The sequence below is a fragment of the Aspergillus steynii genome (genome assembly GCF_002849105.1).
Source record: "Aspergillus steynii IBT 23096 chromosome Unknown P170scaffold_4, whole genome shotgun sequence".
NCBI lineage: Eukaryota > Fungi > Ascomycota > Eurotiomycetes > Eurotiales > Aspergillaceae > Aspergillus > Aspergillus steynii.
Genome location: NW_020194401.1, coordinates 3,056,353 through 3,077,937, shown reverse-complemented (window position 1 = coordinate 3,077,937; position 21,585 = coordinate 3,056,353). Strand labels below are relative to the sequence as shown.

Sequence of the window (21,585 nt, the reverse complement as noted above, 5' to 3'; positions counted from 1 at the left end):
GGACACAGCAGCTGTGCTGGATTAATTGGCTTGAAACACTGGGCGGGCGTTTTTGGCTTCATTAGACTTATAGAATGCTTTGGTTTGTTTGATAGATACCCACGCCCGGATTCTGGCGTTGCAGGATGATTCAGTTTTCAGACAATGGCATTGCTTTCTCTGCGCTAAAACTTCTCTCCAGGAGGCATTCTAGGACCGTCTCGTCTGGATTATATTAGGGCAGTATGGCCGAGCACGAGGAAAGAAGCGAATCCATGGATCTCGCCAGGAACGCTCGCCAGAATGGACCCGAAAGGAGGGTCGCCAAGGACACCGGGCGAGGCGATCGACACGCTGCAATCAAAGGATCCAATTTCTCGTATGCGCAATTTAGCGGTTCTTCCAAACGGCCGGACTGCTCACTAACGGCGCTTTAGCGCGGGCTCCTTCTCCCCCTTTTCCCTCGTGTCGCCCCTTCATAATCCCCTCTTCCTCTTTCCCTCCCCCAGTCAATCCTTGTTGCTCCTTCTCTTCACAAGAGCTGTCACTCGTTTCCAGCTCCATTCATTCTTTTTTGTTTGGCTTGCACCCTATACCACAAAGGAGGGACAAATCTCATATCCAAAATCAAAACAAGAAGTCGCTTGACGATCTGATCCACATCTCTTCTTGCGACAACTCCGAATCAGCATCCAACCGCAGATCTAAATCCTTCACCATGCAAATCACCAACATTCTTCTTGTCGCGTCGGCTGCCTTTGCGCCCTTCGCCCTCGCCGACCCCGTCACTCAGGTCATCACCGTCCAGAGCGTCGGCGCGCAGCCCTCGTCCTCCACCACGACCTCGTCGTCGACCTCGTCGCTGCTGCCCACCACCACCACCACCAGCAGCAGCGTCGCGAGCATCACCCCGAGCTCGTCGGCCACCCCGTCCCCCACGCCCAAATGGAGAGCCTCCAGCTCCTCCGTCCGCGCGTCGCAAACCTCCGCCGTGCCGCCGGCTTCGTCGTCCGTCGCTCCCTTCACGGGCGATGCTGCCCCGGCCGTTAAGCTGTCCGGCGCGATGACCGGTGGTGTCCTCGCCGTGGCTGGACTTCTCTTGATTTAAGAGATGTTCCCCAATAATGGCTGGTCTCCAACCGTTTCCTAGGCTCCTGACATCATCGCGGGACATATCTGACAGGCTCGCAATTGGGCGATCTTCGTCTGAGCTATCCATTGGTCTCGACATGCATGCAAGGACCAGGATCGGACGGCAAGGCTGGAAATTCCGAATCTTCAACGGCTTCACGGCTCTTTCCATGGCATTTTCTGCCTCATTTTCATGTGCTCATTTCTTTTTCACTTCTCTTCTTCTTTCCCCCTTTTTTCTATTTTTTATTATCTCTATTTCTATTGTACACACTCGTAACCGAGGCCATCTTGGTTTCTACATGACGGATTTGACGGTATTCATGTGTTGGGACGGGTATTGCCTGCACTTTTATCTTCTTGTATTCTACTTAATTCCGATCTCCTCCTTTTGAGGTTGACTCTTATTTGCTGCCGCCGGCCCTGGCGCTCTTTTTTTTTTTTCTACTTTGGTTTATACCCTTTTGACATGCTCGACTTCTTTAGCAACCTTTACTTGTCCTCTTATCTTTCTGGCTTGACCCCCAACCCAACTATTGTCCCGAAGTAACGAATGTAGGACGCAAATGGAATTCTCCCTGAATCAATACAGTCCATGTGTTTGTATGTGTTTTCTTTTCGAATGTAAAATCCCTGTGTGTGGTTCTACGTGGCAGCAAGACAAGTATAGGGTACAGATTGTTATATATATTAACACATTCGAATGAGCGGAGTTGGATGCGTGTGTGCTCCACCCTGTCCGCCTTGGGGGGATAGGTAGGGGCAAAGAAAGCATTACACTCCTATGCATAAATTTACAAGAGACGGGTTCGGCGCAGGAAGCGAAAAGGGCCAAGAGGAATGAAAGCATGGAGAAACGGGTTCGCCGAAAGTACACGGTGCTATGTTGGTTTGAAAGTGGCCTCATACCTGAATCAATGTTAGCAACCCGTTCGACTATACGCGGAGTCTCCCTCCGTGGAGACCGAAGGCGAGAGAATGGCACGTACCTTTTCCCTCGGAATGCCCATACTCCCCAATTGCCGCAGGACACGTCGTGGGGGTCCAGATCATTGAGATCCCATCGTAGACTGCGGAAGATGTTCTCTCCCGGTTCCAACAAGACGTCGAATTCCCCGGCACACTTCTCACCCACCCACTTGATGTCCCGCTCCATGTCCCACTGAGTGTATCCGGTGCTGAGGATGGGGACCTTGGTTTCGAGAAGCTGCGGCAAGGTTTCTTCCCACTCGTGGGAGCTCGCCGGGTGACCGAGGCCAGGATGGAAGAGCATAAAGCAATCCAGGTACGGATCGAATGGCTGGAAGTACTGCGCATTGTACATCGTGTGGAAGTAGTCGACGTACGTCGTGATCTTGAACTGCCCGCCCAGTCGGTCTTCGACGATCCCGCCAAATGGGTTCTCGGGCGTTCGCTCTGGGAGGGGGAATTCGGCATCTCGATTGGCCATACTCTCCGGACCGATGAAGATCAGGTGGATAAGTGACCGCGGGAAAATGTGACTGAGCTGGAGCCAAACATCGCGGGGCAAGGAAGACTCGGCGCGTGCTCCCAGAATGAAAATCCGCACGGGCGGGGCTTTCAAACGCAGCCCTCGAATATCGACGCCTTCTCCGGTCTTGGGGGGATGCATGGTGTATCGTAGAGCTAATTGGACCAAATCAGTCTGCTGTCAACTGGGGCAAGAATAGGACCCTGAAGATGAGAGAAAAGCTTACCGCTCACACTTTTGAGGCCTTCGACGGTGAGTCTGCCGGACTTCCGAACGCTATAAGGGCTCAACTCGTGCAAAACGCTTCCGATCGTAAGCGGGTAGGTGAGCATCCTAGTCACTTGTCGCATACTCCTATCATCGTTGATCGCGTCGAACTCCCGTGTGTAGAGAAAGGTGTCCCAATTGGTCATGTTAATGACATAGTTATCATCCTGCAGACCCGGATAGGCAAACTCCGGGAAGAAGCGCCCCGAGTGTAGATCATGGTCATCCTCGTTGATCTGTCGAATGGTCTCGCATATCTCCAGGTGCGCCTCGAAGTCATCCATCCAATGCCCCTCCGAACAGTAGATTGGGACACCACAGTCGGGACATTCAAAGTGGGAATGGGCTGGTGGAAGACTCGACTCGTGTTGACACTTGCGCGACTCGGGGTCGTGGGGCGAGACGGGCGCGCGTGTTTGCTGGTGGCTCGGATGAGGGCAGAATGAATTTTGTTTGATGAATGCAGCACGCTGTCGGATTGCGGAGGCCGGGGACTGGGTAAAAGGGTGGAATAGGTTGTTAGGCTTCAGCAACGCCCGATCCGGCGACAGGTGGCTAGACGTCGCAGACGAAGCCTTGGACCTGAATGACTGGAGGTTGTAAGATATATTCTGTAGGCCATGGGGCGATGCTCTCTTTGCCTGCCCTTGCAGGTTCTTGCACGACAAGCTTCGTGAGCCAAAGCTTCGCACAGAAGCGGGACATCGCCTGGAGACCGGCAGCCTTGGTAGCATTGTTGCAAGGGAAGTCGATCCAATGGCTCCTCGCTGCAGTACCTGTAGGCAGCGACCACAGGTGTACTCGCCGGCCATGGTGTGCTGTTCGAGAGGTGAGGAGGGCAGTTTCGTCAATTGTGAGGCTCAAGCAGTGACCGCGCGATCCAGACCTGGGGCACGTGATCCGGCCGCATGAGTGGCTGCATGCAAGAAATGTCCTGCTCCGGGTTCGGGTTATCTCCTCTTATTACATTACAAACATGATAGAAAATCCTATCTACACAGCTGTGGATACGGTATATCACCCTCAGAAGGCAATCAAGGGAGAAAAAAAAAAAAAAAAAAAAAAAACACACAAGCCAGCTAGCTGCATGCTCCGTTTACTTCGATTAATACATGGCCGTCGTGCTTCAAAAGATGTCGTCACAGGCGCTCCAGTCTTGCGCCTCTCTGGACTCCCAATATTTTCCATTATGAGCCCAATACTCCTCTCCAGTAATCGGACATTTCGCCCGAGTAAACCACTTGGGCTGATGCTCCTCCCCCTTCATTTCCCTCTCCCTCCGCTTCGCTCGCTGCTTCTCTTCAACCCGATGCTTCTCGGTGGCAGCCAAGTCATATTCGCCTTCCTCCATGGCACGTTGATCGGGTCTGCGACGAGTGTCCGTGGGGGGTAGATACTGCTTCAAGTCTTCGGGGAGGGCATTGAGTGTGATGCCAAACGGGGTTAAGTTGAAAGGAACACCGCTTGGACGGGGATGGCTTTGCCATACCAACTTGGCCGATTCCGGATCCTGGCCTGATACTTGTGCTTCAAACCCAGGCGTATGACGGGCATAGATCTTGTCGTTCCAACGGCCACCCATGCTCCATTTCGGTAGCCCCTCACGGTCAACCACCTTGCCAGTGACCTGGTATGCTGACGAAGCCTTCCAACCTCTCGGTTTAAAATCCAGATAACAAATCTCGCCAGTGGTCCAGTTCTTGATTTCCATCAACCCGTAATTATCAACCGTGGGGTTGCCAGTGATGATTCCGATCACGGAAGACGTCACTTTCTTCCAGGTATAGAGCTCTTCACCCCCCGATGCAGGGCGCAACTTCAAAAACCATGTGCCGAGCAGGTTGATATCGAACGACTTCCCGTAAAACTTAGATTTGAGAGCCGATTCACCCTGTCAAAAGCGTGGTTAGTGGGATGCAAATGATGACCATGGATGGCAGTAACCGGAGGGGTGGATTGTCTCTTACATAGTAATCCCACTTTGCTGATTCCGCCCATGCCGCACCGACTGGTGGGTGATGGCTGACCTGTTCGACGAAGAACCGATACCCTTTGTCGGGTCTAGCATACTCGAACGTCTCCCCCAAAAGGGGATTGAAAGGTTTGGCAACACGGCCAATGGTCGAAGCGTATTCGCTCGCGGCGTACGCAGCGACGTAAACCAGACGTTCCATCGAATCAGACCGGTCAGCTGCCATATCAAGAAGGTCTGCATATTCCAGATCCTCGGCTACACGTTGAAGCAACGACGTCGGTTCATTGAATGAAACCGGCAAGGTCATTTTGGTCATGTCCTTTCCGATCATGGATTTCAAAATGCCCTGCGAAGTTTTGTTATAAGGTATTCTGCTGACCAGTAAAGGGGGAGGGGGTATAACTTACCCACAACGAGATCCTTGGTCGATTATCATAGTCCATTTTCAACTTGGTCCTGATGGGCTCCTCGTAGCCCTTGAATGAAGGGACAATCTGAGAATGTTTCACGGCACGGAGTTCGCTGTTCTTTTCTTCGGGTTCCGGCTTGTCGTCTTTGGTCTCTGCGGTGGCGAGATTCTCGACCTCAATCTCCCCGGAATCGATCGCATCAAAAAATTCATCCTCATCATCTGATGCGGAATCATAAAGGCTGCTAATTTGAGAGAGTGTCGATTTCTTTCGACGTAGGGGTTCATCATTTTCAGGCAACTCGCTCTTTGACGCTGCCTCCAAGGCAACTGGGGTCTGTTCTCGCGGAGCTTCGTCGAGATCGTCATTGATGTCTTTCATATGTGACGACGCTTGATCAGCCGCGCGACCAGATTTTGCCGACGAGCCTTCCAGTGCTTCCTTAAGGGCCCGCTTGGTTCGCCGTCGCCTCTCCTCAGACTCTCCCATCTTCGATTGCAGTTCCTCATGTTCCTGGGCAACTCGTGCCATACTCTCTTCCCACATTTTGCGCAAGTGTGCCTCTCTGCTTAATCGATATTGCCAATATGAGTCGCGATCCCTAGATATCTTCAGTAGATTTTGCACTAATCCTTGAAGGCTGCTCACGGCTGCCTCATAAGCCCCAAGGGCTTGGTCAACAGCCGGATCACGGAGAGACATGTCGGGGTGGCTCGATTTCTCGGCCTGCAGCGAAGAAGAGACACTCGCCAGAATATCCAGCTGGATCTTTGCAGATTGAGCAGTGATGTTCAGGGCATCTTTACCAGCCGGCGGCATCTCACGGCTGGATGCATAATCCCCGTAGTCGTCATCATCACCCTCTACATCAGGTGCAGTGGTAACGTGGCTGAAAACTCGATTGATGTCGCTCTGTGCACCACCTTGGTCATAGGGCTCAAATATTGAACCATCGTCATCTGCCGGCGTACTCTCTAACGTTGTGCGAGAAGCGTACGTGCTCAGTCTTGTGCCACTGCTACTTGGAACCCCTAGAGACGGAGGGGCGAGACCTTTGCCATTTGACTTTGTCGCTGTTAAACTGGGTGAATCAGAGGGACTCTCCAGCGGTCGACCCTCTGTCTGCTCGATTTTCGCCTGTCGTAGGACCTCGGCGTCTCTCGTCTGGCGTCTTTGTTCTTCCTTGGCCTCGTCTTTTGCCCACTGAATGGCGTTATTCAGAGTCCAAAACCAACGCTTGGCCTCAACTACGTGATTTGCTTTCAAGTGATATTTGACGGAAGATTTCCCATGGATTTCAAACCGCGTCTTATCTTGGGAATCCATATTGAGCCGGGCAATTTTCATATTGATCGCGCCACGACAAGCAGATCCCGCGTCATCTGCAAGTAGAGTTAGAGGCCGGTGTATCGAGTTGTAGGGATTAAACGCTTTACCTTGATGCTTGTAGTAACTCAGAACGCCGTCTTCGAGGACAAACCAGCGCAGTTTATAACCACTCGTATAATTGGTCCATTTCTTAAGGTAGCCTCTCATTTCACGAGCATCTTTACCCGCAAAGGGGGCCTCGCCTGTGCTAGCCCGGCCAGAGATTCCCTGGCCAGAATTCGTCCCCAAAATGGCTTTTTCCTGGATCCCGCGTTGAGCAATAACTGCGGCGGGCGACTTCTTCAGAATAGCACGTGTCCTGTCGTCCTTCGTCACATCCTGGGGAAGTTTTCCTTTCTTGTCGCGCCGGAAAGGATCGGCGCCGTGCATGAGAAATATTTGGATGAGTTTCGTATCCTTCTTTCTCGCCCCCTCATGCAGCAAAGTACCCCCAGACTGAGCGGTAGCAGGATCAGTCACCAAATCCAGACTGTTGACATCCATTATACCCTCCACACGTGGCTCCTCCAGCAGCTTCTCCAACTTGTCGTAGTCACCCTGGGATATGAGTCGCTGTATTTCCTGGGTCTTGTGATCCATGAAGAGGGACCGTGCTAGCTGAAGTTGTTGGAAGATCTCCGGGGTGCGAGCAACATCGAGGGCAGTTTGGCCACGGTAGTTCACGATAGAGTCATTGAGAGACGGTCGATTGAGCAACTCGCGCACCAATGGCCCCCTACCAAGCTGGGCAGCCAGGTGAAGGGGAGTGTTGCCGTCTCGATCGCGTGCATTGATGTCGAGATCCTCGTCAACGGAGAGGATGTATTCCACGACCTGTGGCTCGGCACATTGGATCGCTAGGTGAAGTATGGTTGTGCCAGAGAGTGCACCCGCGCCCTGGGAATCTTTGGTCTCTCGGATTGCTTTCGAGATCACATTGGTGTCCCCACTGCGTAGCGTCTCAAAGAGCCGAAACGTACGCACGGATTGGTCCAGGGACATGCTCCCACTGTCCACCTGTGTCCCCGACGGTAATTTCTCGATGTTGTCGCCACTCTGGTTGGAGCCCACTGGCTCCAGGGGGGCCTCTGACATCGAGGGCGGCCTGGCCTCCTGGTAGGACTTTCGACGACTCGAGCTTCGTGGGATTGGAAGAGGGATAGACGGATTGCTGTTCCCAGCTGATGAAGAAATGGAGGGCCGAGGAGAATCGCCGCTGTCGCGATCAACAGCCGTCTCGTGACCGTCCTTTGACTTGTCACGATTCAAGACTGCGAATGCCAGGGAGCTTCGAGAACGTTTATGCCTGCGGAGTTTTTGCATTATACATTAGCGAGACTCCCCGTATAGACCTTCGTTGGTAAAAGGACAGTAGTAAACAAGCCGTGCAGAGTTGTGTACATTTCCCAGGTTCCGCTGTCAGATGATTGTGACTGGGATGATCTGGCCCAGGACACAGCCTCCCATGCCACGGCCCATGGAACCAGGGTCGACCATCCCTAGAACGCCGGAGGGAACTTACCCTTCGCCCTTTTCCGTCATCGCTGACCCACCACGCAACCACCTTCAAGTTCGACCAGTAGTTCGGTGTGAATGGCATATGTGGATTAAAATAACTTCGGCGAGAGGTCGTAGTCCGGATTCGGGTCAATATGGCGGGTGGACGGAATTGAACTTCCACTGGAATCACGAGAAATCATGGGAGGGGCCACTGGTTTTCTACCTCGTCTGAACAACGGCTGCCGCGCCTTGGCAACTAGCCCCCCCCCCCTCCCGCCTCGTGACTGCAGTCGTCGCATTGCTTCATCCGAGGTACCACTAGACCATACGCCGCTGGAGGATTTGGGTCGGCTCCTTCTAAGGGAGACGAAGGGAGAGAAAGAGACAGAGAGAGAGACCCGATTAACAAACACCATTGATCATATTATGCCATATACACCGAAGGTTATAAACTACACATATATATAATACAAACCTGTACATCTATCCATCCACTCATTCATTTGGTATCGCCACTCACCAAGACAATAACGCTCCCAAGCTGTCGCCTCAAATCTTCTTTGTCGACATCATGAGTGTCTTCGACCTCGCCCCACATGTCTGTCTGCCACTTGACCTCGAGGCTAGAAGCCTCTGCTGCCTCATCAATGCCGAATTTCTTGGAACCCGACCGCTGAATCGACCGGAAATTTTCACTCCATTCAGCAACCAACCTAACGGCAACCAACAAGCTCTTCGATGCCAGTATTCCTCTTTCCAAAGCGGCCAAGTCATGCGCATGCAGGTTTGAAATCCAGAGCCGAATGATGTCTTTTGTAGCCTGGGACTGGGACGCAGGCAATATGCTGTTGCTGTCTAAGATAGGTTTAATCTCAATCCCTGGCCAGACCTTTGTGCTCAAGAAGGCAATGGTGTCTTTGGCTATTCTCATCTGAGCCTCTCGAAGGGTTTCTGATTTCACGCCATTATCGTCGATTTCCTCGGGCTGTTCAGGCACCCAGCAAAGCAAGGTATCCGTATCCAGATAGCGCATTGAGGTTGTTACGATTTGGTCTCGGGTATTTGTCTCGCCCTGCTCATCCTCGCGAACAATGTCTGCCGCTCGGGCAGTTAGAGAGGTAAGTGGGATGAGATGGTTTTTCAAAGCTTGCTGGGCGGTCGTCATGACATCCCATTCCAGGGCAATCGCATGGGCAAGGTGAGGCTTCGTGGGAGGGATGGAGAGAATGTCTTTAGAAGGCGTTCGAACGGGCCGAGCGTCTAACAGAACTCGGTAATCTCCCTCTGCAGGCGAAACGACGGATGATCAGCTACGGATGGCCCAAAACGCTCTTATTGCGCGATACACGTACCCGGCTTCTTCTCGACATTCACATCCTTCCAGAAACGCGTTTTGAGCGACGCTCGTTGCCTTGTCGATTGCGACTTGAGCTCGTCCTCCTGGGCTTTTTGCTGTTCTACACGGCCACTAAACTCTTGTGCGGCAGAAGGAGCTTTGGGTGGTGGGCCATGAGCGGTGATGGGATGGGCAATGGCGGCCTTCGATGAACAGGAATGAAAACCACGCGGTTGTCGACCGGAGAGTCTTGTGGTTGATGAAATTGCTTGCCGTGAAGAAACTCGGACGATCTGAAAAGCCGACATTGCTTCTTTGGCCTAAAAGGCTAAAAGGAATATCCGGTATGGATGGGCCTATTTGATGAATTGCGAATGAGGTGATATGAAACAGAAGCCCTCCCAGGTAGAACCACTCAAGCGGCGACTTGATGCAGATAGCAGAAAAAATGGCCTTACGGCGAGTTCGGAAGTGACACTATTTTCACCGCCCGTTGGCGGTCAACGCATGAGTTGCCCCCATTGAGCGCAAGTCGGATGGGTGGTTATAACCAAGCAACTTGAAAGTGTAAAAGAAAAGAAAAGAAACACTAATTCAATACCATCATCTCTTATCTACTACGGCCTGGTTACACCTATATGCTGGATGTGCATCATCAGTGTAAAGTCGATTCTAATCTAGCCTAACCACCTAATCGAGAGGTTGCCCAACAAGTCACGAATCAAATTCATTAGAAGTTATGAACAACATGGATTAACGCTGAAATAAAGGGGATATAATGCCATAATAGATGAAGGAGGAAATCTGAATAATAATAAAAAAAGCAAAACTCCCAGCATTCAGTCTAAGTCGACAAATGATGACCAAAAGAAAACAAGAAAACTGAACAGGCGACCATGGAGCCCGTCCACGCTTTTGTAATATACAAGAAAGAAACCCTTGGAGGCCAATGTCTTCCAGGGACAACGTTAGTTTTGGGGAGGAACATGGATAAGCCAACAGCGCAAAGGGCTTGGTTCTGTTAACCCTGGTAACTGTCACGTCGCAGCGAGACAGACGCCGAATAAGAACCCAACGAGATAGAAAATGAAATAAACCACAAGGAAAAGAAAGAGGAAAAGAAAAAAGTGACCCTACTCGCCATATTCTTGAATGAAAATGAAATGTTGACATATAGTGTTCATCGAGATGATAGTTTTCCGGTTAGGAGCCAAAAAATCGTCCCCAAGCAGTGTGTCATAAAAGGCATTGCATCGTAAAAGAAAACAGATAACAAGTTACCATTGATGCCAATCAGATAAAAAATTGATAGATTGAGAGCATCAAGTGTATTTTGCAGGCTTGTTGAAATGCCGATAAAATGGCTTGCTATCATCGAATTTATCGAATGAACCGAGTTTACTGAGTGATGAACCTCGGATAATACGGTTGCTTCAACCGGTCGTTGCCTGTTCGTTTCTTCATGCGCTCTGCGTCGTAGTCATCGGCACCATCTCTGCTACCCCATGTAGTCTGTAAAAAGATAAATGGATTAGTAAGGTTCACTTAAGGAGAGAAAAGAGGGGGGCAAGTTGCAAAAAACGAGGTAGTAAGAGAGGGTGGGGCCAAAAGTAATGATCTCGCAATAGAAACAGGCAAATGAAAGTTGGGGTGGAGGGGAACATCCGTCCACCAAAATAGTCAGATAGGGCGAGGGTAATAGAAAATTAGTGGGAAACCAAAATTGTGGGAAAGAAAATTGGAGGGAAGTGAAAAAGAAAAAAACAAAAAATCGAAAATCGAAAATAAACTCGACTCATCGGAGCCGAACTGCCCAGAGACGGAGCATCAAAAGTGCAACCTGGCCAGATGAGACCCATGACCCAATTCATGAGGGGTTAATACACCAAGATGGATGAAGGTTTCAGTAGGTCAAAAGTCTAGAACCCATTTTGCGGTAACAACTGGGCTAAAATTTCAAGCCCAGGGCCCCGAGAAGTGGGTTTCAGGACCTGTATCGCACAAGCGTTTGTGTAGACTCGAGGAAATCAAACGAGAAACGAGACTATTAATCATGTAACTTACCACATTCAGTGTTAGTACCGCGTACATCTTGATTGCTCCGTGGAAATACCCAAAAAGTATGGAAACGGGCAGTAGCAAGACATCAACCGGGTAACGAATGTAATGGCCGATAAGTTTAATAAACTTGCTGATAAACATCCATACACCGAGGACTTGCATGGCCATGATGTGCGAGCCTTCGTCCCAAGACGCTGTGGCTTTGTGGCATAACAAAACAAGCAGCAAGTCACCCAAAAGAGCCGGAGGCGACAGGGTTGTCAGGTGGACGGCGTATGCGCTCCAAGGCTGGCGACTAGTAATGCAGAACCAAATTGTTAGTGCGTGGTCTAAACGAATATTTCCTGCAACGATGGGTTGCTCGAGCTGAACGCATTCTCCAATGAATCCCTCATCATGCGCTGTCTTGCTAGCGGCGGAACATTGCTCCACAAATTGGAATTGCCAAGGCATTCATAACCATGCTGTTTCTGATCGTATTGACCACATGTGCGAGCGAGTCCCCCGCCAGGGAGAGAGAGAAAAGGAAAAGGAAGGAAGGAAGGAAGGAAGGAAGGAAGGAAGAAAAATAAAAGGAAGGTTGAGGGGAAAGGGGTATCGAGTACTTACTACCAAATGTGTTTTTCATGGAACATACTCGTAAGGTTGCTCCTCCAGTTGCTTCGTGACCACCGCGCGCATTGCTTCAGAAATTTAGGGTTGTCTTCCAGAGTCGTAAGAACTTCAGCTTCGGGGTGGTACTGCATGAAGGTCTCCCACCCATGCGATACCATCCAGCGCGTGATGAAATTGTCATCGTCGGCATTCAATTGGTATTTGCCAAACCACCACTCCTCGTTGGTGAAACCGTAAGTAAACCCTTCATTTTGAAGTATGTCTGTCCGGTATGCAACAGTGCGCCCTGACATACAAGGGAGTCCGCCATCGATATGTGTCGTAGCTGCGCAATCGAAATTTCTTCTTTCCAGGTAGAGAGCACCAAGGAACCCCCAAATACGCTGAGAAAAGGTCGGTGCAGCAGCACGACGAAGTCGCTGGCAGGTAACCACGCCTCCGTATCGCTCGTCTTTTTCAAAAGGAGCTAAGATCCAGGGAAGTACGGTGCGCGGCCAGCTCACGTCATCATCTGCAAAGATTGTAATCGGAGTGCGAACTTCCGGAATAGCTCTTGTCATTTGACGGCGTTTATTGGGATGTGTAACGGTGAAGAGACGGATCCTTGATTTCGAAGCAGGCATCAAGTTCAACATGTTCTCGGCTTTCTTTCGGTTGGCCTCGATTGTCACCAACAAGAGCTCATATGGGTGATTGTCAAGAATCGTTCGAATCGTCTCGACCAATTCATCGCCGCATCCCTCAAGAGTAGGGAGAATCACCGTAACATCTTGCGCAGTTAACTTTGGGTTCTCGGGGGGAGGAATCGGCTTGAAAGTCCAAAATGAAACCAGATTCACAATAAGGCGAAAATAACGGTAGAGACTGCCGGACGCCAAAAACGTTAGCTTTATTTCAACTTAAGAAAAAAAAAATAAAGAAAAGAGAAGAAAAAAGAAAAAGATGCCAGTCATTGAGGGAACTGTGCAGATACAAGGTGAACTCGTCACCTAATGGTGGAAATCCTGACGGGAAGAAGGAAAGATATTTGAATACTCACAAAAGAGCGATAAAAGCTCGCATAAATGGGAACTCCATATTGACCCGACTGTGTATGACACCAAACCGCCAAATTAACGAAGGTTTTGGTGGTCTGTTTCCCGAGTCCTTCTCTGTATGTTCTCCGAATGCGTAAGGTTAGGTTCAAGTCGTACAGAGGTATGGGTCAATGCCGTAAGTTCAACTTGCAGCAATGCCTGTAGAAGATCAATTGCCACTAGGGACGAGTGAGAAGGGGAGATTAAATAGAAGATAAGAAAAGCCAAAATGAAGGGCACTCGGTGAGGTAGTAAGGAAAGGAGGAGAGAAAGAAAATCGGAAGGAGGGGAGCGACATAAAAGGTAACGAACGAGTGTCTGGATGACGGAGAGCTCCTCGAGAACTACTAGTCAAAACGGAAAGTCCCAGGAGGAGAAATCTTTCGGGTTAATTGTTTTTCAAAATAAGTGAATCTCCCGACATGCAACATTACGGACTTTTATTTGGTTCAGATGGGTCGATGGCAGGGAAGGCACATGTCCAAAGACCGCAATCCAGACAAAATCCATTAAACCAATCCCTAAAAAAGGATAGGGGGAGGGTTTTTCTTCTCATTTTTTTTTTTTTAGAAAAAAAAATCGCTCCAAGTTCTTTGTCATTTTGAGTGTCATGCAGGTTGTATTTTTGCCTCGTGCGTCAGAGACCCTGGATCTAGATGGATTGAGGGAGAGCACTAAAAGTGGAGAAGGGATTGGCGGCGGCCCATGCAGCTACGGTGCATTGACATGGGCCAGATGGTGGAGACACTTGATGGTGTGTGGGTTTATTTCCTCAAGCAAGATGACGATACTAAAGAATGAGCTAAGGATATTCTGGTTAGTAGGTATAGTGGATGTCTCCGAAATGCTCGGACGTATTAGTCTCTAACAAGAAAATGATAGCCATATAGTCTACCATACTCCGTAAATGTAAGTTCGGGTTATTTTAATGCGTTGTTTGACTTTTGGGGCGAAGAGAAACAGCGAAACAGGATTCTATTTTTTTTTTTAAAAAAAAAAACGAAAGAAAAAAAAGCGCGGGTCATAGTAGCCGTCTCAATTAAAGACCATTTAGTCATATTTCCCATCAACTTCAAAATCTTTACAACCTATGGCAATAGAAGTAGGTTTCAAGCTGACCTTCATTATCCCTTACAAATTGTTGCTACACGGATATAATTCATTTTTCCATTCCGTAGTAATATAGGACTACGAGTTACTCCATTACAAAATCTAAAGCACAGGTGAGATCAAGGTGCCAAAAGACACATCAGAGACGTAGGTAGTATAAAGCCTGGATCCTAGTACCTAATTCCGATGATTGTACTTCTTCATGCCTCTAGCTTCTCACGCGAGAGAGGACAATTGGATGTTAGCTCATGATTTCCCACCATGTTTAAGACAGCTGTTGATTGTTACTGATAGACCAAAGGAGAGGGAAATGGTGCTTGAAAGATCGATACGCTTCAAGGAACCTAGACTAGATCGTTGCCCTGCCTGGCTACATTGTCATGCATATAATCACTACTCCAGAGTAAAGGGAGCTGGTCGGGGCGTAGACAAGAATTTCTCGCGTGTTGAAGTATACAATAGCCTCTCGATTTCTAGATTCTGAACTTTAATCAACAACCAAGTATTACATAATCACCAGGGGTCGAACCATGAATCATAACTCTGTCAAAAGTCAAAGTCTTATCTTAGGTACGTACATCCACTCACTACAACGGCTAGGCTTCAGATGCAAAATGTGCACGACGTTGGTGCTAGCGGCGATCTTCCCACCTTTTGCTACCACCATCTGCCATTACGGCCTCGTGTTGCCTACATATGTCTGGCTTTTAACCGTGGATAGGTCACAAAGCTTAGATGGAGGAGCAATGGCGTTCCATAGGCTACAGCAGTCGACGTTATGGTTAGGTACTGGGTATTTCTCCTTGTACGGGCGCTAGAACCCATACGGGTGAGTCCCTTGGCTTCCATTTCGATTTTTTGCAACCTCAAGACTAAGACACCGGTCACCGTACGCAGTAGTAGACATGGTGTATAATCTGCTCTACGATGGACGCCGCTTTGGATGCGCGCAGCACGAAGTAACTGGACATGGAGCTGACCACACGGTCAGTCAAAAATAGAAACAGGGGGAGCTGATAATACACACTACTTCGTAGGCCGGCTTTGGGTTTTACTCCGGAATATGCATGGGCCTACATAGACGATGCAAACCAGAGATTAAAGAAGTAAACAAGTATTCTCCACTAGCTGAACTGCATGCAGCTGTAGGTACTTCCTCATTTAGACACTGGAGAGTGGCGCTGGATATCCGAGCAACGCCCAGCCAATCACCCCTGGAGCCAACGTAATCTCCGAGGCCCCAGGTAAATTCTCCGCCCATCACGACATCCTTCGCAAAAGGTACTGACTACTACCTACCTACTGACCACCTACGCCGTACGCTGTAGGTAACTACTCCGCACATCGTAGGGAGGTATCTCGGGGGTAGGAAGGTACGAGGGCGGTCGAACAGCAAGGTTCCTGCGGCCCGAGCTCCAATTTAATCGTCGGCCGGAGGAGGTGATGATAGGCTCACATGATACCCATAACAGGGAAAGGTCGAAAAAGGGCACGGGTGGACGGAGTATGGAGTACATATGTATGGCAGCAGTCCGCCAGCCTTGGTGGCTGCCGATGAGAACTAATTCCCCTGCAACCTACCCCAAACGGCAATCTGCTTCAGTAGGTACTACCTCGGGTGCCTTCTGATTCCTTGTACTTTTGTAGTAACTCTAAAAAAAAGGGCCCTAACCACAAATGATAGCAGCTACATGAATCTGCATACGGAGGGAACTAGAATCCCCGACTTGTCCATCCTCCATACCTTGCAAGGCCGAAACCGCGGTGATTTACCGAGATGTAATAAAATACACCACGGTCGGTCGGTCGGTCGGTCGGTCCAGCCAACCAGCACTAGGAGGGTGCTAGAGCACATCTTCTTGCCTGCGCTGGTTCCCTCAATGATGGAGATGAAATAATCTGGGTGACTTTCGAACTATACAGCATTCGAGACATGTGCTCTCAGCGCGACTAACGTTACGGAAATGACGACAGAATCGAGCTCTGGTAGGTCGGTCTACTAGATACCTAAGGTACCTTCCATTGGGACTGAGTCTCCGGAATCCCGTTTACCGAGTCCAGGTATTTATTTATTTAGAACAAACCTACAAGAGTGCATAAAAATTCAACGGTGGGCGTGGTGTTTGTAGGCACGGACCATTTAGGGGTACCGAGACTGCAAGCGATTCGAGTAGAGTCCTCCTAGGTAACCAGTAGTACCTATCATTAATCAGTGTTACTATAGATACAGCGCAAGTACGCATAGTACCTGCCTGCCTGCCTACCTACCTACTACTCCGGAGTACTCTGGAGTATTATTAGGTACTCTGGGAGAGTGAAACAGACGCGTATTTCTCGGCTGCACGGGCTGGACTCCGCCCAGCTCACTCCACTCATACCCGGGAATGGCCGAGAATGCGTTTGGACTTTGGAGGGTACTCCGGGCGGAGGAAATGCCTCCCGGTCAGCGAGAGAAGCCACTCGCCCTTCCCTCATCGAGAGTCAAATTCATCCCGTGCGGGATGTGTGAACCTAGAGCTCGGAGGAAAATGTCCACACAAAACCGTTGGCAAATGGAGAGTGCCGTGTGAAACTAAATACTACGGAGTAAATAATCAAAACTGACTAGGTGGGTGGGACGTTGATGGGTTTGGATACCCACACCTTGGAGTGCACTGTCCACCTCCCCCGAGTCGATGGCTGCGGACTCTGTAGTCTGTAGACGGGCCCTGTGTCCCGTGCGAATTGACCATTAAAGCACCTCGATGATGATGATGATAGTGATGATGAATATTAGGTTTCCTATCAAACCTAATTTCCACAATGTTCTAATCTGCCGGGGTGGTGTTCGTTCGCAGCCTCGAAGGGGGGAGGGGAGGATTAGAAATAATAGCATTAAATGATAAGGATGGAGTATTTGACGGCCCTCAGTTGGTTACGCCGTACGGAGTAGGTCCAATGTCCATAGCCCGCCATGGGGCACTAAGAAAAATGACATGCATCCTATCTATACTGTCGATCCTTTTTTTTTTTTCTTTTTTCCCCCTCCCTTTGTCCATTCTTCTTGCGGCAGGGGTCGACATGATGATGGCCCTTGGAAATATTCGAAACCTTTCATAACCACGCGGGATATAAATGAACCATTCGACAAGGGTCCCAAATTTACTCCGGAGCCTGGCTGCTGTCCTGCATTCTCAAGGTGGCTGCGTCCAGTGCCGAGTGCCGAGTCATAATGGTCCGATGACAATAATAATAGACCGATTTGTTCTCCTTGGTCTAAGGCGTACTCCGTATGCTGTTACGGAGCATGCTATATTATTAACGACCACCTAGGCAGAACCTTAGCGCTAGTGCAAGCGGACAGTGCACAGATGCGAGCGCTTTACTGGTGGAACTCTTCGCAATGGGGTTGACGCCAGTCTCCGGTGGATACCTAGGGTAAGTGGCCTCAACCATCCTCCGTAGTACGGAGTGATCATACGAAGTACGCAGTAGGCACATATGTACACACATACCACGTAGTAACTAGTAACGGTGCTAGATGTATGACGGGGGTCCCTGCCTACCTACCTACTGCCCAGGTAGGTAGTGGATTGACCACTCCTTGAGTATAGTTGTTCATTGATCCACCATGAGCCTTGTGGGCTCGCTTACCCGGTTGGCAGATGATTGATTATTACAGAACACCCCGTCGGCGATACACTAGGGTAACAAATCCATCGTCCAGTAGAGGCGGTGTTCTGCTGCGCCCGCTACGTGTTAGGTAAAGATGGGCGATTAGCTCTTTGCTCTCGGCTTCTTAGCTACCAATAAAGGCGAATCGCAGCATTGAAAGGTCGCAAATTACGGGGTAGTGTCGTTAACGCAAATTTCATGGAAATGGGAACAATGCCTTCTTTCGACATGGGGCGGCAGAGGCCATGAGATTAGGGGGGATCTCAGTCTGCCAAGCGAGCGTGCATACTACAGGACATACGGAGTACCTGCCTACCTTACCTTACATATGGAGTCGGAAGGAGTGTAATCATGCCGGTGGATTTGGAGTACAGTACATACATCCATCCGTCCAAAAACTCATGCGATCTTTGACCCTTCATCCCACCACACCTTCAATGGTATCGTCCATTTTTTCTTTGCTCTGGATGAGATTGGACTGGCAATGTGGTGTGTTGGGGGGTGGTTGCAACTCGTGTACGGAGTACGAATTTTCGTAAATCGATGACCGGATCTTATTTACGCAGTAAGCTGGATATGGAACAATGAATGTAACACTCAAGGTTCGGCCTGGCGAGGCCATTTTAGTAACACCGGCTAATGCACCTCTTATGCAGCTAATTAAGCCAATCATCAACTACTAACCTAGATCCCCACCATCATTTCATTTTCCTTGAACCTTCCACCTTCGGCGTAGCCAACAATGATTACATCGAGAGCCACGAATTAGATGGTTTCGCTAGAGAATGGGAGGGTCAGAGAGGTTTTTTATTTTTTTTTTCTCTCTCTCCCTCGCTCTCTTGCTTTGGAAATCCCGAGGAGCAGGCTCATTTGAAGATGAGAACAGTTCCTCTGCCCACATGCTTTGAGGCAATCCTCCTCGTGTGCGTACGGTGTATACTCCGTACTGCATCGGAGTACGTAAGATCTACTGGAGTTAATTTTCCGTTTTTGGGCGGGGAAGAGAATCTCTGAACTTGTTTGTTCCTCCGTGGAGGGTCTTCAGACAGACACATGCATGCACACACGTTGATCGGCCAGAACTATGGTAATTACAATTACACCTTTGATTATTTCGTGGTTTTCCGGCGTCTTATTATCGGCATGAATTTTGGTTTTTGGTTTGTAGTTATCACTCATCAAACATAGCATGTATTATTGAATAAAACCGGTTATGAACAGATGGATTTCACTGGGGAAAGCTCTAGCCGAAGCGCATGACAACTATACGCTCGAATGAGAGCTGTTTTAAATGCTCAGCTAAGGAGCCCTTCGTGTACTTATCGACAGTTTATAGTGCTTTAAATGACTAGGCACCTGGTGCGTCCGGTTTCCCTTACCATAATCAATACCTCACAAACATCCAAAGATACTGCCTTACAAGAGTCCTAGAGAGATGACATGGCTTCTATTGGTAGAAAATGATACCATTGCCTCCCATGAACCTCCGGAGACGTGGCTATATACCATGGCCACAGTTTCTTGTATGGTGCATTCCACCTATACCGGGGTTAGAACGCCTGCGAGATGGGCAGAGTGTCAATAAGAAAGCTTCATGGTCATTGAGCCTGATCGATCCATAGACTGGTAAGGGGTGGGGGTCATGCTTACCTTCCCCCATCCCACGTCCCCACAAGTCAGTCAAATAGGCACGTACTGTTACTCTATGCATGACATCCATAGAACCGCTCTAGTCTCTAGTCCAAGTTCTCGATTCGAGAGAATCCTTTAGGGCTCGTACAGACATATGACGTCAAATCCTGCAGAGGCGCAGCTCAATCTCCAACCTGCTTGCCCTACGCACCCTTGTCCAAACCAAACCAATTTTGACCACTTAAGCATATAAGATTCAGACGGAAATGCAGCATGTGCTTCCCCCCGATACACTAATGTACCGGTGTTAGCCAGGTAGGTCCCGGTAGGCCTTTCAGTCGGCGTTCCAGAAGGACTCTTCTTCCTCGCATGATAAAGTACCGGGGACTCGGACCAACACGTCGTTTGTTCATTCCACTCCCTTGCCAGTTGTCCAAGAATTTCCGTTTAAGTGGTTGACGAGGCCCAGAAAATAAATACCGCAGCAGAAATCCGATTCTTTTGAGGATTTGAGTGGGGTAAAGGGTAGAGGACCAGGGAGGGGTGTTGTGATCTTCTCTCTTGCCAAGACATGCCGTGACATCTATGTCTATCATTCACAGATTCCCAAACATACATCTAAGGCACAATTCTTATGATAAAAAGAAAAGAAAAGAAAAGAAAATTTTGAATTCTCTAATCCGGCAGGGCTCGCAAACACAAAGTGTATGAAAGTTCAAGACAATGGGTTCCAGAGCCAGTGCGAACGGTTGAAATTCACTTCAACATCAACACCCCCAAAAAATCCAACGGCGCCATATAGGTCAAAGTCACCTTCAAGTCCCTTCACGCCCCCAGCTTCCTCATCCTGTTCCTCATGGAGATCCCAGCCGCCAACCCTGCGGCCCCCTCGAGTGAAAAATACTTCAGTCATCAGACTTTTCTTTTCACCTTGTGCGATTCGCTCGGACTTTCCCGGAAGCTGGAACGTCATCCCCAAGCCTACTGTCTCCCCGGCTCTGAATCCAGCTGTGAAATCCTTTCCTCCCCATGAGTCGTTGACGAAACGACATCCATCGTCAGAAAAAACCCCCAGGCTCCCCCTCTCCCAGCCCGGAGAGCGCCAGCTAGGATAAGGTTGTGCTAAAAAGCCAATACTGAAACCACTGGAATCTGCCACTGGTCCTCTGCGGAGGCCAACCAGCTTCGCTTCGAAATAGATGGTTTTGCTTCTATTTGTCAGCCAAGGCGAGTCTGCTTTAGAAAAGAAGAGAGGCAAATTGGTCCAAATCGAACAGTCACGGTTCCCATCTTCTGTGGCCACTTTCCAACGTCCGGGGGAGAGGAGGCGTATGCTGCCAGAGAATTCCTGAGGCTGCACCGGACGGACATCATGCACTTGCACGGAATTGTATACAGCATTAGACGGTTTAACTGGGGTATAGAGAGGGGTCCCGTCACAAAACTCATGGGCACGTTTGGCATCGTTACTAGAAGCATTCCCCGTGCCGGAACAGTAGTAGCCTGTTATCGGAGGCGGAGGGAAGGTGGTTGTATCTGGGACAGCTTCCTGCCAGTTGTGGTAGGGAGGCGGATTTGTATCATCAGAGGGGTTTGAAGCGTGATAACTCGGTGGTGGCTCGCGAAACCCGTCTTGATTCCGGGATGCCATGATGACGAACCCAGATGGACACTGGATTGCAGCGATCTTTGCTCCAAGGTTTCTAGGCCCTGTTTCATACGTGCAAGGTCATTCAAAGGATGAACTTCACTGCGGGCGACAAGGCCCTTTTATGTCCACAGTCACATGATCCTCTGTGACGAATCAAAACGTCAGGCGCCATCGGATACTTGGAACCGCATCAGTGAATGAATAATAATGCGATGCGCCGGAATGAAGACGCAGGTGGTGCCAAGAGTGGCTATGCTGAGATATTTGATGGCCCATCCGTAAGGTAGAAAGTATCATTTGCCTTCAAGTTAGCAATACGGAGTACTGC

The 21,585-nt window shown here is 49.5% G+C and overlaps 5 protein-coding genes across 5 annotated transcripts; 1 reads left to right on the top strand and 4 right to left on the bottom strand.

Annotated features, from left to right (window-relative positions):
* Window positions 1–394: 394 nt before the first annotated feature.
* On the top strand, window positions 395–1,570 carry P170DRAFT_437142 (putative extracellular serine-rich protein; the record flags this gene model as incomplete). The annotated part of the gene is made up of 1 exon (XM_024849294.1): window positions 395–1,570. A coding segment is annotated over exon 1 (385 nt), but the record flags the coding sequence as incomplete, so codon positions are not given.
* Window positions 1,571–1,742: 172 nt separating this feature from the next.
* Window positions 1,743–3,703, bottom strand: P170DRAFT_409008 (putative mRNA processing protein (Mss51)). The gene is made up of 3 exons (XM_024846754.1): window positions 2,829–3,703; window positions 2,100–2,757; window positions 1,743–2,019 (listed from the first exon to the last, which is right to left on the bottom strand). The coding sequence occupies exons 1-3, from the start codon at window positions 3,679–3,681 to the stop codon at window positions 1,992–1,994; spliced, it is 1,539 nt and encodes a 512-aa protein (XP_024704866.1). The 5' UTR covers window positions 3,682–3,703; the 3' UTR covers window positions 1,743–1,991.
* A 4,831-nt stretch (window positions 3,704–8,534) lies between these two features.
* P170DRAFT_437139 (ATP synthase complex assembly protein ATP12) lies at window positions 8,535–9,883 on the bottom strand. The gene is made up of 2 exons (XM_024849293.1): window positions 9,475–9,883; window positions 8,535–9,406 (listed from the first exon to the last, which is right to left on the bottom strand). Exons 1-2 carry the CDS (start codon window positions 9,764–9,766, stop codon window positions 8,622–8,624), a joined length of 1,077 nt encoding a protein of 358 aa, XP_024704865.1. The 5' UTR covers window positions 9,767–9,883; the 3' UTR covers window positions 8,535–8,621.
* Window positions 9,884–12,127: 2,244 nt separating this feature from the next.
* On the bottom strand, window positions 12,128–13,211 carry P170DRAFT_475858 (glycosyltransferase family 2 protein; the record flags this gene model as incomplete). Its single annotated transcript, XM_024853294.1, has 2 exons — window positions 12,128–12,998; window positions 13,174–13,211. 2 exons carry the CDS (start codon window positions 13,209–13,211, stop codon window positions 12,128–12,130), a joined length of 909 nt encoding a protein of 302 aa, XP_024704864.1.
* Window positions 13,212–20,211: 7,000 nt separating this feature from the next.
* Window positions 20,212–21,331, bottom strand: P170DRAFT_384621 (SSH4 family protein). Its single transcript, XM_024845684.1, has one exon. The coding sequence runs from the start codon at window positions 21,255–21,257 to the stop codon at window positions 20,322–20,324; it is 936 nt and encodes a 311-aa protein (XP_024704863.1). The 5' UTR covers window positions 21,258–21,331; the 3' UTR covers window positions 20,212–20,321.
* Window positions 21,332–21,585: the final 254 nt, after the last annotated feature.

What these genes read in the sequence shown, in the direction of transcription:
- P170DRAFT_384621 (XM_024845684.1), bottom strand. Translation starts at nt 21,257, where the DNA reads ATGGCATCCCGGAATCAAGACGGGTTTCGCGAGCCACCACCGAGTTAT.
- P170DRAFT_409008 (XM_024846754.1), bottom strand. Translation starts at nt 3,681, where the DNA reads ATGGCCGGCGAGTACACCTGTGGTCGCTGCCTACAGGTACTGCAGCGA. An exon ending in AGGCCTCAAAAGTGTGAGCG is followed by an intron (nt 2,758 to 2,828) that starts GTAAGCTTTTCT and finishes TGGTCCAATTAG; the next exon opens with CTCTACGATACACCATGCAT. An exon ending in TGGGCATTCCGAGGGAAAAG is followed by an intron (nt 2,020 to 2,099) that starts GTACGTGCCATT and finishes ACATTGATTCAG; the next exon opens with GTATGAGGCCACTTTCAAAC.
- P170DRAFT_437139 (XM_024849293.1), bottom strand. Translation starts at nt 9,766, where the DNA reads ATGTCGGCTTTTCAGATCGTCCGAGTTTCTTCACGGCAAGCAATTTCA. An exon ending in GAATGTCGAGAAGAAGCCGG is followed by an intron (nt 9,407 to 9,474) that starts GTACGTGTATCG and finishes TTTCGCCTGCAG; the next exon opens with AGGGAGATTACCGAGTTCTG.